The sequence below is a fragment of the Polyodon spathula genome, chromosome 8, assembly GCF_017654505.1.
Source record: "Polyodon spathula isolate WHYD16114869_AA chromosome 8, ASM1765450v1, whole genome shotgun sequence".
Classification (NCBI taxonomy): domain Eukaryota; kingdom Metazoa; phylum Chordata; class Actinopteri; order Acipenseriformes; family Polyodontidae; genus Polyodon; species Polyodon spathula.
The window spans coordinates 204,728-223,542 of record NC_054541.1 but is presented as its reverse complement, the minus strand read 5'-3'; the positions used below and the strand labels follow the sequence as shown (position 1 = coordinate 223,542).

The window sequence follows — 18,815 nt, the reverse complement described above, 5'->3', positions numbered from 1 at the left end:
AGAAGCAGAGAGGGAGAGTGGGGCAGGGATCTGGAGATGGAGAGAGGATAGTAGAGTGAGAGAGAGTGGTGAGGGAGAGTAGAGAGGAGAGAGGAGAGAGGGAGTGAGAAAGAGAGAGGAGGGACATAGCAGAATGAAGGAGAGAAGAGAGGAGAGGGAGAGAATAGAGGAGAGGGAGATAGGGGAGGGAAAGAGGAGAGAGAGAAGAGGAGTAAGGTGGAGAAGAGAGAGAGAGATCTGGAGAGAGAGGGAGGGATCTGGAGATGGAGAGAGGAGAGAGGATCTGGAGATGGAGAGAGGAGAGCAGAGGAGAGAGAGAAGGGGAGGGATCTGGAGATGGAGAGAGGAGAGCAGAGGAGAGAGAGAAGGGGAGGGATCTGGAGACGGAGAGAGGTGGAGGGGAAAGAGAGAGGCAGACAGGAAGGGAGAGTAGGAAAAGGGGTGTAGAGTAATAAAGAGGAGGGGCTCAGGGTAAGAGGGTGGAAGAGAGAGGATTTCTTCTCATCAGCCCAGAAGAGTGCAGAGAGAGTGGCAGTGAAAGTGAAGAGGAGACTGTCTGAGCTGTTTGAATAGTTTCCTGGTTCAGACAGCAATGTGTGTTTAATCTGCAGCGCTGACAGGGTCAGGGTCAGGGGACTCCAGCACAAGGTCTGTATCACTGTCCACAGTACAGAAGAATGGATAGAGTTTCTCATTGGGATTGAACTCCATGTCAGTGAAAGTGTAGATGTGAGATCTGCTCTCCACATTGTAAAAGGAGAGCTGCCCTTCCTCATAATCCAGATACACCCCCAGCTTCTGGGGCTTCAGACTCAGGGGGAGGGGGGTCTGGGGGTCAGTGAGAGCAGTGAACTCACCTCCACTCCACCACATAGTCCAGTAACCCTGCTGGGTGTTCATGCTGAACCCCCCCTTCCTCTGGGCAGACTCTCTGCTGACTCCTAATCTCCACCATGTATTCCCCCCCACCTGCACCTGCCAGTAGCGTCTCCCCGAGGTGAAGCCCTCCCTGCCCAGCACACAGAGCCAGTAATCAAATCTCTCTGGAGTGTCAGGGAGATCCTGCCATGTCTCTCCCAGTCTCACTCGTTTCCCCTCCGCAGACAGGGTGAGCCGGGGGTGCGCTGTATCAGGGTCCAGAGTCACATCAACTGTGGAGGATTATTATTATACATTATTATTATTATTTAGATTACAAATTAGTATATTATATAAAGGAGGGAGATATGAGGGGAGGGAGGATATAAAGGAGGGAGAGTATGAAGGAGGGAGGATATAAAGGAGGGAGAGTATAAAGGAGGGAGGATATAAAGGAGGGAGAGTATGAAGAAGGGAGGGATATAAAGGAGGGAGAGTATGAAGGAGGGAGGATATAAAGGAGGGAGAGTATGAAGGAGGGAGGATATAAAGGAGGGAGAGTATGAAGGAGGGAGGGATCTGATATAAAGGAGGGAGAGTTTGAAGGAGGGAGGATATAAAGGAGGGAGAGTATGAAGGAGGGAGGATATAAAGGAGGGAGAGTATGAAAGAGGGAGGATATAAAGGAGGGAGAGTATGAATGAGAAGGAGGGAGGATATAAAGGAGGGAGAGTATGAAGGAGGGAGGATATAAAGGAGGGAGAGTATGAAGGAGGGAGGATATAAAGGAGGGAGAGATGAAGGAGGGAGAGATATAAAGGAGGGAGAGTATGAAGGAGGGAGGATATAAGGGAGGAGGAGAGTATGAAGGAGGGAGGATATGATGAAGGAGGGAGGATATAAAGGAGGGAAGGAGAAGGAGAGTTTGAAGGAGGGAGGATATAAAGGAGGGAGAGTAGGGAGGATATAAAGGAGGGAGAGTATGAGGGAGGATATAAAGGAGGGAGAGTATGAAGGAGGGAGGATATAGAAAGGAGGGGAGGGAGAGAAGGAGAGTATGAAGGAGGAAGGGATATAAAGGAGGGAGAGTATGAATGAGGGAGGAGTATAAAGGAGGGAGAGTATGAAGGAGGGAGGATATAAAGGAGGGAGAGTATGAAGGAGGGAGGATATAAAGGAGGGAGAGTATGACTGAGGGAGTATATAAAGGAGGGATAGTTTGAAGGAGGGAGGATATAAAAGAGATATGAATGAGGGAGGATATAAAGGAGGGAGAGTATGAAGGAGGGAGGATATAAAGGAGGGAGAGTATGAAGGAGGGAGGATATAAAGGAGGGAGAGTATGAAGGAGGGAGGATATAAAGGAGGGAGGGAGGATATAAAGGAGGGAGAGTATGAATGAGGGAGGATATAAAGGAGGGAGAGTATGAAGGAGGGAGGATATAAAGGAGGGAGAGTATGAAGGAGGGAGGATATAAAGGAGGGAGAGTATGAAGGAGGGAGGATATAAAGGAGGGAGAGTATGAAGGAGGGAGGATATAAAGGAGGGAGAGTATAAAGGAGGGAGGATATAACTGTATGAAGGAGGGAGAGTATAAAGGAGGGAGGATATAAAGGAGGGAGAGTTTGAAGGAGGGAGGATATAAAGGAGGGAGAGTATGAATGAGGGAGGATATAAAGGAGGGAGAGTATGAAGGAGGGAGGATATAAAGGAGGGAGAGTATGAAGGAGGGAGGAGATGGAGGGTGATATAAAGGAGGGAGAGTATGAATGAGGGAGGATATAAAGGAGGGAGAGTATGAATGAGGGAGGATATAAAGGAGGGAGAGTATGAATGAGGGAGGATATAAAGGAGGGAGAGTATGAATGAGGGAGGATATAAAGGAGGGAGAGTATGAAGGAGGGAGGATATAAAGGAGGGAGAGTATGAATGAGGGAGGATATAAAGGAGGGAGAGTATGAAGGAGGGAGGATATAAAGGAGGGAGTATAAAGGAGGGAGAGTATGAATGAGGGAGGAAAGGAGGGAGGTATGAAGGAGGGAGGTATGAAAGGAGGGAGGATATAAAGGAGGGAGAGTATGAAGGAGGGAGGATATAAAGGAGGGAGAGTATGAATGAGGGAGGATATAGGAAAAGGAGGGAGGGTATAAAGGAGGGAGGGTATGAAGGAGACGGGATAGGGAGGGAGGGGAGAGGCAGCTACTTGGTCAATAGCTAAAAAAGGTTCATCCGTATATTTGTTATAAAATGATTTCACAAATAATGAACACACACAAAAATAGCAATAAAATATATCTGACATGATACAGCTTTTAAATTTCCCATTACTCGCTTCCGACAGCTGTCAATCAATCTTCTCCTCCCTGCCGTGTGCGCTCAGCAGTGCCTGTGTTTACTGTGCCTGCGCCGCGGAGCAGCACAGCGGAGGCTCTACGCATGAACAGGACAAACTGACCCATTCATGAACTGACAAACACATTGGCTGCACAGTTTGGGCACAAATGGCGCTCCATACAGCTCACCCAGGACGAGACAGAGATACACTTTTACTGCAGTGCACTAAATATAAGAATATAAGGGAAGCCTTCTTCCCAAAAATACAACATCTCTGCACAGAATTCCCAGACTTGCCAGACCCAGAAAAACTGGCCCTCCTCCTCGCAGAGGAAACAAGCTGTATAGAAGAGGCAGCCCAGCACACAAGCACCTGCCCCAGCCTGAGGGACAGGGAGAGACACTGAGACTCCTCACACAGGGAGGGAGGGGAACACAGCACTAGCATTATTATCACATCATTATTATTGCTGTTTCAAATGTGTTATTGTATTTATGTCATTGCAGATTTCCTATTTTTAATCAACACAGTTGTTTTTGTGTGATATTTTATTGTATGTGAAAACACTGTAGAACCCCTGAAGTGCCCTTTCATAATTAAATTGGTGCCTCCCCGAAGTGCAATACTCTAGAATCCCCACTGTCTGAGATGTAGGTCCTATATTTGACTAAATTGGGCCCCCCTGTGTGCAAAACTCTAGAATCGCCACTATCTCAGATGTAGGTCCTATATTTTATTAAATTGGGCCCCCCCCTGGTGCCCCCCCTGTGTGCAATACTCTAGAATTGCCACTGTCTGAGATGTAGGGCCTATATTTTATTAAATTGGGAACCCCTGTGTGCAAAACTCTAGAATCGCCACTATCTCAGATGTAGGTCCTATACTTTATTAAATTGCCCCCCCCCCCCCCCCCCCCCCCCCCCCCCCCCCCTGTGTGCAATACTCTAGAATTGCCACTGTCTGAGATGTAGGTCCTATATTTTATTAAATTGGGCCCCCCTGGTGCCCCCCTGTGTGCAAAACTCTAGAATCGCCACTGTCTGAGATGTAGGTCCTATATTTTATTAAACTGGGCCCCCCTGTGTGAAATACTCTAGAATCGCCACTGTCTGAGATGTAGGTCCTATATTTTATTTTACACACATAAATGTTTCCTTGGGCGGAGTTTTAGGGGATACCCAGATTTTTCCAAAATCCAGCCCCTTGGTCCTCTGGCTTCCTCAAAATAGATGTTTACATCACTGTGTATCGAAAATGATTACATCTATTGTATATTTATAAGCTTTAAAATGGGTGGCATATAAACAGGAAAATGTATTGAAATGTTTCCGATTTTGTCTAAGCTGCCTTAAACATTTCTTTTTTAAAATCTAAATGCAAACCAGACAGGATACGTCAATAGGCGACTCCTTGTATGTGTGGGGTACGGAGATTAGCTTTTTTTTAATGCCTAATGCCTATTATTATTATTATACAAAGCCTTAACATAATTCCAATGTTTATTTTTTTTTTCTAATGCACGTCTCTCTTAATAAATCCTTGAATTAGAATACTTCTACATGCTTATGATTCTGTAGTGTCATGCTACTTGCCTTGTGTTAAAGATGAAGGAGTCGTGTGCTGAACCTGGTCATTTCGCTACTAAGTGTCATATTAAAAGGTATTGTAACCAATGGTTTGGGCATTTATTGCATGGTAACCTTTACCGCACACATAGGCTGGTACGTCTCCACCAGGCGACGCTTTGATTAGAAAAAGTGAGCCATCAACCAGACCAATCACACCTGGCATCCGGCTATCAGCTAGACATTTCTGCTTGATGGTTTGAACTTCCGCATGGGATGGAAATTTGATGTACTGTGCAGAAAGGCTGGCAATCACAGTGGCTACTTCAATTCAATTTCTAGATCTTGATTGTTGAAAGGTTTTAGAAAGATCAGCTAGCTCTGACTGAAAATCACCTTTTGCAAAAAAACGAAGGCAATTTATTACCTGTGTGACTATGGGTAAGGCCCCATGCGTGTGAGTGCTTCTTTCTAGCTGTGGTTTTAAAACCTGAATTCAATTTAAAATCATTGCTCCTGGGAGAGCTCCTGATTTTCATCGGAAAAATCAAGAACAGCGTTGGATCTGTAAGCAGTCTTTCTAGCATTAGTTGTCTATTTTCTCTCTCCTCTAATTAAAAAGTAAGTACATTTTATTTTTTTTAAAAACATGCATAAGTAAGTGCAGGGTCTACCTTCTTCTCAATGTTAGGATGGAAAGTTAGTAAATGAACGAGTTTGGAATGTTCTGTAATAGACTGTTTCCTATCTTAACTGAAGACAGGAAAACGAGTTAGGAATCCTTGTTCTGTAATACGAATTTTCCCAAACTGACACTTAGAAAGTCCTATCTCAAGACAAGATAGGATTTGGCAATCAGGATCTCTCTCTAATATGGCCCCTGGAGCCAAAACATCTCAGTCTTTTTACACTTGCACACCCGAGCTGAGCCGAGCCGAGCCAAGCTGAGCCCCCCAGCGTGGCTCGTGTGTGTTCACACTGCTGTTCGCAGTAAAAGCTGCACTTTGGATCGTGACGTCACATTCAGTGCACACCGGCGCACAGACGAGTGGAGTGGGTTTGTTTTGAGAATAGATCCCGAGGTCGTCCTGTCTGAAACGATAAAGTCTACCAAAAGATTTCACAGGAATTGAGAAATGTGTATTTGATTTTCACATGTTGCTGACTGCAAATACAAACCGAATAATTTCATTTAATGTTATTAAAAAAATATATCAGTAAACACGTCAGAAAAATAGATTTAAAGTAGGCCTATTAAATCAAATCTAAACGCAGCATATTTAAAGATATTTCTCTTTACAGCTTGTTTCTATCATGCAATGTAAATATAGGGTATTTTTTTAAAACCATATTGAATGTGATTTTCAGATACTTTGCACATTTCCATGATTTCCATTACATGAGAGTAGATGTTGAACTTCATGCTGTTTTGAACTCGGCTCTCGCCAAGATAAGCACCAACGAAGACGTAGCTTTACAGTAAAATAATGTGATCCATCTGCATCTCCATCCATTTGTGCTGCTTTCCATCTGATAATGTAGAGATCCTTCTGTCTGGTGTTGATTGATGAAGTGTAATGCTGGCTCCAGGGATCAGCTCATTTTGCCTCCCCAGCGCATCAGCACACACAACGGCTGCGATGCTGGCTCTGGGGATCAACCCAGTGCGGTCTCCCCAGCGCATCAGCATGAGAACCGTCTGGATTGAGCTAAGTAGGGTACATCTCTGGGGTCTTCAAGTGGGCACCTTCCATCCGCTGTGTTTCGTTGACAAGCCCACGACAGCTCAAGAGGGCTCAACAGTGATTCTGGCATCCCAGCATCACCCCCCCTCCATCCCCCACTCAGCTCAGCCCAGCTTACTTACCTGTACATCAGTGTTGTTTTCTTTCTGTTGTGCTTGAGATCCCCATCCAGAATCTTTCAGTCTTAACCATAGCCAGTTGCTGCTCCTCTCTGCTGCTTCAGATAAGTTCTTCAATGTGCGACGCAACTCTTGGCCAATGGAACCCTACGTCTCTGAGAAATCGGGTTGTAGAGTGTGCCACAAATCCTCGACAACCCACCTCCATTGGGTAAACTCGGACTCTCCATCCTCGCTGTTCCGCTTCAGCAGTTATTTGAGCATATGAAAGTTTCTTCCTCTCATACACCTCATCCACAGCATCTTCCCATGGCACTGTTATCTCTACCAGATGAACAAGGCGTGCTGATCCAGACCACAAGACAATGTCTGGTCGAAGGTTAGTGGTGGCAATCTCAGGTGGAAAAATAAGCCATTGACCAACATCTGCCAGCATCTTTCAGTCTCTAGCAGCTTCCAGTTGTCCTGGGCAAGGCTTGGTTTTAACACCTTTTCTTGATTGTTCTCCTGGACAGAGGAATATTGTCTTTTGTGTTTAATGCTTTGATGGAACTGGTTGCAACTTATCGGTCAGGTTACGCTTGTCTTCCAATGCTAAGGCCAAACATCGCAGCACTTGGTCATGGCACCAAGTAAACTGTCCTTGGCAAGATCCACCTTACATCCTGTCAAAATGTGCCTTAATGTTGCAGGTAATGAACACAAAGGACATGAGGAATCCTCACCCATCCAGAGGTTTAGGTTCTGTGGTGATGGGAGAACATCATATGCTGATCTGATGAGGAAACTGATCCTGCTGTTTCATTGTCCATAGGTCTTGCCAGCCGATCTTGCGTTGTTCCACACTTTCCCATCTCATCCATTCTCCCTGCTTGGCCTGGGAAATAGCCTTTGCACACCTGATCCTTTCCTCCTGCTTTTGCACCTCATTGACTACTGCTTCCACCGTTGAGCTGGGGTTGGCTTGGGCCATGTAGGAGGAGCGGAACTGAGGCCAAAACCTCCTTTTCCATGCTGAACTTGCCCCATAATACCTTTGATTCGAAGGGCAGCCTTAGCATCTTCCACAGCTTTCTTTGCCGTCCATTTTCTTCCAGTTCAACACAGGTGCTGCCTCCCTTACGCATTTGTCACATGAATCTACTAATGTCATTTCCAGTCGGACTTTGGTGCACTTAAACTCCTCGGTTCGAGCAGAGATTGGTAGCTGCAGAATTCCTTTACCATAAAGTCCCACTCTGCTGAGGCAGCATGGAACTCCCAACCATTTCCTGACGTATGAACTGATTAAAGCTTCCAGCTTCTCAACTGTTGTCAAGGAAACCTTGTACACAGTCAGTGGCCACAGCAGTACAATATATGTAGCTTATTGATTTATTTTTGTTAAGGACTGGTTTATAAAGTAACCACAAAATAATATACGCAATTACTGATCACTTTATTCATTAAAAAAAAAGAGAGCGCTTTATATTGTGTGCATAAATGAATATTTAATAGATATTCAATTAATATTAAATTAATGTTACATTAATATTTAATAGCTATGCAATTAATATTAATGTTACACTAATATTTAATAGATATGCACTTGACATTAAATTAATGTTAAAGCAGTGAGGAAGGTGGCAGAGAGAGAAATGCAGGAGTTCAGACTCCAGGGTTGTCATTTTCACAGAACAGACACCCCCTCACACACACCAGTAATATCAATGCTGAGATCGTCTGGGGCTGTGCTCTGATGCCCAGCATCCACTTAGCACCCCCCCCCACACACACACACACAGTGTGTAGGTGACTCGGGGACCGTCGACATGATGTCTCACGTGGAGTTGTTGTTCCCCTCCCAGGTCCAGAAACTATTTAGGGAGTTCCTATGTCTACTCCCTGCCCCCTTTCCGTTGCCTCTCACTCCGCTCTCTCTGACTGGGAGGGAGGCAGCGGAGAGTGAGGGAAGAGGGAGGGAGAGAGGGAGGGGAGGGGAGGGGAGAGGAAGGGGAGGGTATGATGGGGAGGGTATGATGGAGAGGGAGAGCAGGGTATGATGAAGAGAGGGATGGTATGAGGTAGGGTATGATGGAGAGAGGGAGGGTATGAGGGAGGGGCAGGTGCACATAAACATAATTAGTGCTTCAGATTTCAGTTTTTTCACTTTTCTCATCTGCTTTAAGAATTTAATAAATTTGTTTCTCAAACACAACTGTACAATTGATTTAATTTATGTTTTTTTTTTCTAAATTGGTTTAAATCAGAAGTCTTAGTTTATCATTGCAAAGCAGAAGCGACTCTTCTTTATTAATGTGAATATAGTCACACACAAATTGTAATACAGTGTGTTCAGCATCAAACTTTTCATTCTAGCTTTAATAAAGATGAGTCTCTTATTATTAATCTCTTATTGATCTCGTTTGCACATTCTACTTGGATTGATAAATGAAGGCTTGGCGGATTGAAAAGCCCATTTAGTTGTTTCCCAGAATGAATCAAGTTTACTATGAACATGTTTCTCAGTTGTGATTGAGAGACACAAACTGCTTCACAGGGATCAGATGAAATCTTAAAGCAGAGTAGAAAAGTCGGGTAAAACACTGACAATCAGACGCCCAGCCTCTAGTATACACTGGGATATGCATCCCCACTGAGGAGAAGAGGAGAGAAGGATAGAGGGAGGGGTACACTCATGAGAGGAGAGGTGCAGACAGGCTCCAGATTGTGACACTCTTAATAATGTATATAAAGAATGCCTGTACCAAGTTTCATCACAACCAGATCAGCAGTTCTCTAGATGCATGTAAAAGTGTAGCATATGGACCCCTGCAGTGTCTACGTGTGATCTTCACTTCACAGTGAGTTCACAATCTGAGGCATTATAACTAAACACACTTTCTCCTCTCCTTTTCAATGTTACCTTTGGGAGGCACATGAGGCTGGTGTTGGCTGAGCTGGAAGTGTGCAGAGGTTTAAATGAGACAGAATGTAAATACAGATGAAACACAATGAGTAAGACGGGGCTCCTTGCTGTTCTTTTCCCCTCCACTGTGAAAGGAATCCATTGAAAAGACACATACCTGCTGAGCTGAGGATCCACTTCCATTCTAGAACACAGAAATAAAGAGAACATTATTTTACAATCACTCCTCCTGTATTCTCTACAGTTCAGAAGATGTGTAGCACACACTAACCAGCAGGGCTGTGCTGGGGTGAGTCAGGCTGTGGATTTACACACACTCTACATACCTGATTTAAGGACGCGGCTCACAGACTCTGAAAAGAAGAGAGATGGATTACTTTCTGAACACTGAGGTGTAAAATCGTCCATCTGTTGAGCACCATTGAACTGCACATCAGCCTTTCTATTGAGTAGCTAGAAGCCTAGATGTGACTGACATGGTGTGACCTTGAGCAGGTACATCACACAGGCACTAGTGTACTGGACACACCGCTACAGTGGAGCTACCTGCCTATGAACTGACTGCTCTGACCCACAGAGAGATGGTGTGCAGGACTTAAGCACACAGGCACTAGTGTACTGGACACACCCCTACAGTGGAGCTACCTGCCTATGACCTGACTGCTCTGATCTGCTCAGAACTGACTGAGGAGCCACATCCAGGAGCCCACAGCCTCCTCAGCACAGACAAACAGGCAAGAAAGAGGGCTTCCTGAATACCAGTGTGTATTCCAGTATGAACCTCCATATTCACACTGTACAAGGAGTAGAATAAACTCAGCTCTCAAGTAACAGCGTTCATCTAGTCAGGAGTCATGTTGCTGTCTCTCTCATCACACCCCCCATTTATCCCTTAATTACACATCTGATGCTTGATCAGGAATGTAATATATCCATGCAATAAACCAAAAACAGCTCTTACCCAGTTCATCTCGAAGATGAAGAATGGCTAAAAAATAAAACAGAACAGTTTTTTAAGTGTTAAATTACAATATAAAATACACAACCAATCAAATTAATTCAATCTCTCTATGAAGTTCTCACTGCATTAATTTACTGTCTGAATCTGACATCTGTGAAGTTATTATACATATACATTCAATCGAGAGAAGTGTTTGTTAATATGCAAATTTATATTCTGCAAAATCAAAAACATACACTGAGTGTACAAAACATCAGGAACACCTGCTCTTTCCATGAAATGGACTGACGAGGTGAATCCAGGTGAAAGCTGTGATCCCTTATTGATGTAATCTGTTAAATCCACTTCAATCAGTGTAGATGAAGGGGAGACAGGTTAAAGAAGGATTTGTAAGCCTTGACACTATTGAGACATGGATTGTGTAGTGTGCCATTCAGAGGGTAAATTGGCAAGACAAAAGATTTAAGTGGTAGTAGGTGCCAGGTGCACCGGTTTGAGTGCGTCAAGAACTGCAACGCTGCTGGGTTTTTCACACTCAACAGTTTCCCGTGTGTATCAAGTCCACCACCCAAAGGACATTCAACCAACGGCAGGCCAGTGGTCAAAAATGGCTGATTGATGAAAGAGGCCAAAGGAGGCTGACAGGAATTGTGCAGAGCAACAGACGGGCTGCAGTTAGTCAACTGACAGTCCAGTACAACATTGGTGCAGAAAGACCCATAAAAGAATGCACAACTCATCGTGCCTTCACACGATGGGGTATGGCAGCCGATGACCTAACACCATTGCCAATCAGGTGCATCCCTTCATGGCAGCAGTGTATCTATCTGCTAATAGATTTTTTCAGCAGGATAATGCCCCATGCCACAATGCTAGGATTGTGCAGGAATGGTTCCACGAACATGACAGTGAATTCCGCTTACTGCAGTGGCCTGCCCAGTCACCAGATCTCAATCCAACTGAGCATCTGTGGGATGAGATGGAACCAGCTATTTGGAGTAAAGATCCACTACCAGCCAACTTGACACAACTGTGGGAAGCACTGGAGTCAACATGGGCCAGCATCCCTGTGGAACGCTTTCAACACCTTGTAGAGTCCATGCCCTGATGAAATGAGGCTGTTCTGAGGGCAAAAGGGGGTGCAACTCAATATTAGGAAGGTGTTCCTAATGTTTTGTACACTCAGTGTATGTAATAAATACAGACAGAATGCACTGTTTGGTTTTATTGTTTAACCATGAAAAGATCTCATTTACAATGGTGTCCTAGCAACAGAGCAAACTATTCAAACACAATTGTTACAAGCAAACCATGAACCACAAATCTGTATGCACAACCAGAGCAGGCCCTGGAATATCGAGGCTCAGACAGCAGTCTTTTAAGAGCAGGGACCAGCGCACTCACAAGCATTGCCACCCAAGCTTATTATACCAGAATCCAAGGGAACAGGTTAAGCACAAACATTTAGTAAACTTTAACCACACTTTAATAAAACGAAAACGCTCGGCCAAAGTAAATAAAAGCCTACAGCTCTCTGCACTCTGTGTGGGTGTTCAACGCCGTCCTGTCACAATGACTTACAGTCTTTTAACAAATAATCTATAAAAAAAAGCTTATTTCACGTATTCATTCATGATGAAAGTATTGGCACCCCTGCTTTAGGATTTTGTGTCCTCCTTTTGCTTTTAATTCTTAACCAGTATGTTACATCTTGTTGGTGAAAGCTGAGCTCATTCTATCTTGCATATTTGCTTGGGTTCAGAGGGATAGGACACACAATGCTTGGCTATAGCCTGTCAGATCAGTCCAAAGCATTTCTATTAGATTGAGATCTGGTGATTACCAAGGCCATTCCAGAACTTTTTTTCAAGAAGTCCAGTTGACTTAGCCGTATGCTTTGGGTCATTGTCGCGTTGGAAGATAAGCTGTCTGCTAATCAACCTACGAGCAGATGGGATCATTGAACTTTGTGGAATGGTTTTGATACATGGCTGCATTTATTCAATCTTCAATCACACGAATGTCTCCAGTCCCTGACCTGCTAAACACCCCACATCATGACAGAACCACCTCCACATTTACTGTAGGTACGAGATTTTCTTCATTCACCTTTTTCCTCCAAGAAATCTCTCACCAGGAGGACACTGGGACTGCAGTCAGTTAGTTTAGGGGTTTTGATCACAAAAACAGTATATCTGAAGGTTTCCTAGGGCAGGTTCCTGGAGTGGGACGTTCCTTTTAGTTGGACTAGCGTTTGGCTTGTGTGGCAAACTTTTATTTATTAGCTTTGCTTTGTTTTTCTTTATAAAGTCTGGAGCTGGGGTTCCCGTTACTGGTACCTAGTGTTGGCACCTGTGTTGTAGATTAAATCTGCACACCTGTGCTGCCTGTGCCTGTGCTAACCCTAACCCTAACCCAGCGCTCTGTGTCTGACTCATTATTATCAGTGACGACCCACGCAGGTAACATCTCCGTTACAGACACCCACTGTATGCCACTTTGAAGTTTGCTGTAACCCCAAGTCATAATAAATGGGAATTAGTGCATAAGTGGGAATTAGTGTTGGTGTAATTTGTATGTTGAAATGTTTATTGTATGTCTTCTTGCCGGTAATTTGTTTGATTAAATTATTGTTTACAGATGGGCGCTCAGTTGCCTGCTAGGTTTGTTTGAGAGGAAGGGCAGCGAGTGATTGGCTGTGCCGGTCCTCAATCAGCAGGTGGGCGGGTCTCGACTGTGTGTCCGTCAGTTTAAAAATATCCGGTGGAGATGGCTGGAGGCGATTGCAAGGCCATGCTGCAGGGGGAGCTGCGTGGATTCAGGAGGACAGCGTCCGCTCTGCAGGATCGACAGCTACGCAACCCTGACACTGCAAGCGCTGCTTGTGAAGGCAATGCCCTGCCAAGGCCATGTGAAGCAGCAGGAGTCGTTGTATGAACACCGGCTCATCAGTAGGTTTGTTTAGGGGATAGTGATCCCTTGTGATGTACAGCGAGGGTTGCGTAGTGTAGCCAGTTCCTGGAGCGGGACGCCTCGGTTATAAGGCTAGCGCTCGTCCTGTGTGGCACCTTGTATTTGTAGTTTTTGTGCTGTGTTTTATTTTGTACAGCTTGCTGTGTGTGTCCTCTGGTGTTACCATGGCAGGTAATGTCACATGACCATTTTATTTACTTTCTGTTTGTGTGAATAAATCCTGCGCGCCTGTGCCAGTGTTTCAACTCCACCTCCTTGTGTCTCTGTAATCAGAGATTACCCACACAAGTGATATGAGCACCCTGTCACAATCCCTTCTGTCTCAAACCTAACCAGTTTAAAATGACATGAAGATGTCAGGATGGGTTATATACTGTAGGGACAATCAAGAATAGATAAACCTGCACTGTTATAAACAGGGAACAATTTTGAGAAAAGAGGACAAGCATTCACATAGACATCAGTTCTGGGTATTATAGTTTGTGCCAGTAACTTTACAAGCTGCTTCTGCTGGAGCTGGAATGGGTTTGCAGTCTGTTCATTAAATTCTTCACTTACCTTTATCTTCACACATTTTCAACTTTCCTAGAAAATAAAACAGTGCAGTCAGTGTGATAGGAAACGTGTTTGACACTAAAATGCACAGAGCTCTGCAAAATGTCTCACAAAGCTTTTTTGTATAAGAAGTACTTACTATCCATTCTTCTCCCTACGAAAACCAGCAGAGCAATGACTCCAATACTGAGAGCTAAAGTAAAGCAGAAAGCCACCATCCATCCAGAGACTCCTGGGAAAAAATCCCCTGGAAAACAACACAGTAGCTCAACACACTGGAACACACACACCCCTCCCAACACTGACCACACCCCTCATAGTGAGCATTCCACACAACCCTCCCAACACTGACCACACCCCTCATAGTGAGCATTCCACACACCCCTCCCAACACTGACCACACCCCTCATAGTGAGCATTCCACACACCCCTCCCAACACTGACCACACCCCTCATAGTGAGCATTCCACACACCCCTCCCAACACTGACCACACCCCTCATAGTGAGCATTCCACACACCCCTCCCAACACTGACCACACCCCTCATAGTGAGCATTCCACACACCCCTCCCAACACTGACCACACCCCTCATAGTGAGCATTCCACACACCCCTCCCAACACTGACCACACCCCTCACAGTGAGCATTCCACACACCCCTCCCAACACTGACCACACCCCTCATAGTGAGCATTCCACACAACCCTCCCAACACCGACCACACCCCTCATAGTGAGCATTCCACACACCCCTCCCAACACTGACCACACCCCTCATAATGAGTCCATTCCACACTCCTTCCCAACACAGAGAGTCAAAATGGAAGATTGCTCATCTACACCACCCCCAAATGTGTTTGATTCAGATACTGACTGGTCCACTGGTTCATATGTATGATTATAGATGTTGACTGGCCCATCATGATGACTGTAATCTATGGCCAGTGTCAGTCAGGCTCAATCACAAAGATGTGATACTCACTGGATATGTGGAGTTTGGATTCCCAGTCTGGTTTGGGTGTTTTACTTCTAAGCTGACAGGAGAACACATTGGACTGCTGTTTGATTTTGATGTAGCTGCTGACACTGAGGAGCCCCTGACTGTCCCTCTGCACTGTTGTGCTGGACAGTGATGTCACATCATTTCCATCCCTGTCTCTCCAGATCACTTCAGGTTCAGGGCTCCACCCCTCTGATCTGCACACCAGCCGGGTCTGTTCTCCTTGTGAAGAGTCCATAGAGACTGAGGGCTGGGTCCCCAGAGCTGTCAGGGAATAGAGACAGTGAGACACACACAGATAGACTGTCAGGGAATAGAGACAGTGAGACACACACAGATAGACACAGCAGCCAGGTCTGCTCTCCTTGTGAAGAGTCCATAGTGATTGAGAGTTACTGTGTGGGTGCCATATCCAGTCCTGCGAGTATCCCAGTCCCTGTATTATATTATGAGTTACTGTGTCAGTGCTCACATATCCAGTCCTGCGAGTATCCCAGCTCCCTGTATTATATTATGAGTTACTGTGTCAGTGCTCTCATATCCAGTCCTGCGAGTATCCCAGCTCCCTGTATTATATTATGAGTTACTGTGTCAGTGCTCTCATATCCAGTCCTGTGAGTATCCCAGCTCCCTGTATTATATTATGAGTTACTGTGTCAGTGCTCTCATATCCAGTCCTGTGAGTATCCCAGCTCCCTGTATTATATTATGAGTTACTGTGTGTCCAGTCCTGCTCTCCCTGTATTATATTATGAGTTACTGTGTCAGTGTCCTGTCCTGTGAGTATCCCAGCTCCCTGTATTATATTATGAGTTACTGTGTCAGTGCTCTCATATCCAGTCCTGCGAGTATCCCAGCTCCCTGTATTATATTATGAGTTACTGTGTCAGTGCTCTCATATCCAGTCCTGCGAGTATCCCAGCTCCCTGTATTATATTATGAGTTACTGTGTCAGTGCTCTCATATCCAGTCCTGCGAGTATCCCAGCTCCCTGTATTATATTATGAGTTACTGTGTCAGTGCTCTCATATCCAGTCCTGCGAGTATCCCAGCTCCCTGTATTATATTATGAGTTACTGTGTCAGTGCTCTCATATCCAGTCCTGTGAGTATCCCAGCTCCCTGTATTATATTATGAGTTACTGTGTCAGTGCTCTCATATCCAGTCCTGCGAGTATCCCAGCTCCCTGTATTATATTATGAGTTACTGTGTCAGTGCTCTCATATCCAGTCCTGTGAGTATCCCAGCTCCCTGTATTATATTATGAGTTACTGTGTCAGTGCTCTCATATCCAGTCCTGTGAGTATCCCAGCTCCCTGTATTATATTATGAGTTACTGTGTCAGTGCTCTCATATCCAGTCCTGCGAGTATCCCAGCTCCCTGTATTATATTATGAGTTACTGTGTCAGTGCTCTCATATCCAGTCCTGTGAGTATCCCAGCTCCCTGTATTATATTATGAGTTACTGTGTCAGTGCTCTCATATCCAGTCCTGTGAGTATCCCAGCTCCCTGTATTATATTATGAGTTACTGTGTCAGTGCTCTCATATCCAGTCCTGTGAGTATCCCAGCTCCCTGTATTATATTATGAGTTACTGTGTCAGTGCTCTCATATCCAGTCCTGTGAGTATCCCAGCTCCCTGTATTATATTATGAGTTACTGTGTCAGTGCTCTCATATCCAGATCCAGTCCTGTGAGTATCCCAGCTCCCTGTATTATATTATGAGTTACTGTGTCAGTGCTCTCATATCCAGTCCTGTGAGTATCCCAGCTCCCTGTATTGTATTATGAGTTACTGTGTCAGTGCTCTTGTATCCAGTCCTGCGAGTATCCCAGCTCCCTGTATTATATTATGAGTTACTGTGTCAGTGCTCTCATATCCAGTCCTGTGAGTATCCCAGCTCCCTGTATTATATTATGAGTTACTGTGTCAGTGCTCTCATATCCAGTCCTGTGAGTATCCCAGCTCCCTGTATTATATTATGAGTTACTGTGTCAGTGCTCTCATATCCAGTCCTGTGAGTATCCCAGCTCCCTGTATTATATTATGAGTTACTGTGTCAGTGCTCTCATATCCAGTCCTGCGAGTATCCCAGCTCCCTGTATTATATTATGAGTTACTGTGTCAGTGCTCTCATATCCAGTCCTGTGAGTATCCCAGCTCCCTGTATTATATTATGAGTTACTGTGTCAGTGCTCTCATATCCAGTCCTGCGAGTATCCCAGCTCCCTGTATTATATTATGAGTTACTGTGTCAGTGCTCTCATATCCAGTCCTGCGAGTATCCCAGCTCCCTGTATTATATTATGAGTTACTGTGTCAGTGCTCTCATATCCAGTCCTGCGAGTATCCCAGCTCCCTGTATTATATTATGAGTTACTGTGTCAGTGCTCTCATATCCAGTCCTGCGAGTATCCCAGCTCCCTGTATTATATTATGAGTTACTGTGTCAGTGCTCTCATATCCAGTCCTGTGAGTATCCCAGCTCCCTGTATTATATTATGAGTTACTGTGTCAGTGCTCTCATATCCAGTCCTGCGAGTATCCCAGCTCCCTGTATTATATTATGAGTTACTGTGTCAGTGCTCTCATATCCAGTCCTGCGAGTATCCCAGCTCCCTGTATTATATTATGAGTTACTGTGTCAGTGCTCTCATATCCAGTCCTGTGAGTATCCCAGCTCCCTGTATTATATTATGAGTTACTGTGTCAGTGCTCTCATATCCAGTCCTGCGAGTATCCCAGCTCCCTGTATTATATTATGAGTTACTGTGTCAGTGCTCTCATATCCAGTCCTGCGAGTATCCCAGCTCCCTGTATTATATTATGAGTTACTGTGTCAGTGCTCTCATATCCAGTCCTGTGAGTATCCCAGCTCCCTGTATTATATTATGAGTTACTGTGTCAGTGCTCTCATATCCAGTCCTGCGAGTATCCCAGCTCCCTGTATTATATTATGAGTTACTGTGTCAGTGCTCTCATATCCAGTCCTGCGAGTATCCCAGCTCCCTGTATTATATTATGAGTTACTGTGTCAGTGCTCTCATATCCAGTCCTGCGAGTATCCCAGCTCCCTGTATTATATTATGAGTTACTGTGTCAGTGCTCTCATATCCAGTCCTGTGAGTATCCCAGCTCCCTGTATTATATTATGAGTTACTGTGTCAGTGCTCTCATATCCAGTCCTGTGAGTATCCCAGCTCCCTGTATTATATTATGAGTTACTGTGTCAGTGCTCTCATATCCAGTCCTGTGAGTATCCCAGCTCCCTGTATTATATTATGAGTTACTGTGTCAGTGTTCTCATATCCAGTCCTGTGAGTATCCCAGCTCCCTGTATTATATTATGAGTTACTGTGTCAGTGCTCTCATATCCAGTCCTGTGAGTATCCCAGCTCCCTGTATTATATTATGCCCTGTGAAGGTGATATAGTGGAGGTGGTCATATTTCTTCATATATCCGGAAAACCGTTAACCATATTCTGAGGGTACAGGGGCAGTCTGTGTTTCTGTTCAATCTTCTGTCTGCATGTCACACTGACATGTCTGTAATGTAGACATTCATATTCTATACTTTTCTGTACATATTGTTGTATATGTCTTGGGCATCAACCTTTTCAGCATTCTGAAAGTCTAGATTATTTAATACACAGTCATTGAGAGTTTTGTAATGAAGAGACAGGAGCTGATAATACATTAGTAGTGGGTTCAACCTGTCTATCAAACATTACTGACCTGCGACTATAACTTCAGTCTGTCCTTCTTCATACCAACTTCCATCATCAGCGAAGC

General features: G+C 44.7%; 1 protein-coding gene across 1 annotated transcript in view; it reads right to left on the bottom strand.

Annotated features, from left to right (window-relative positions):
* Positions 1-405: 405 nt before the first annotated feature.
* The window catches only part of LOC121320142 (butyrophilin subfamily 1 member A1-like), a 28,915-nt gene continuing 10,505 nt past the window's right edge, over positions 406-18,815 (bottom strand). The window contains exons 2-9 of the mRNA XM_041258405.1: positions 18,759-18,815; positions 15,003-15,284; positions 14,160-14,267; positions 14,024-14,050; positions 10,493-10,519; positions 9,858-9,884; positions 9,689-9,715; positions 406-1,151 (exon numbers count right to left, since the gene is read on the bottom strand). Coding sequence (XP_041114339.1) covers positions 601-1,151; positions 9,689-9,715; positions 9,858-9,884; positions 10,493-10,519; positions 14,024-14,050; positions 14,160-14,267; positions 15,003-15,284; positions 18,759-18,815 — 1,106 coding nt within the window. The 3' untranslated portion in view covers positions 406-600. The remainder of the gene's footprint in view (positions 1,152-9,688; positions 9,716-9,857; positions 9,885-10,492; positions 10,520-14,023; positions 14,051-14,159; positions 14,268-15,002; positions 15,285-18,758) is intronic.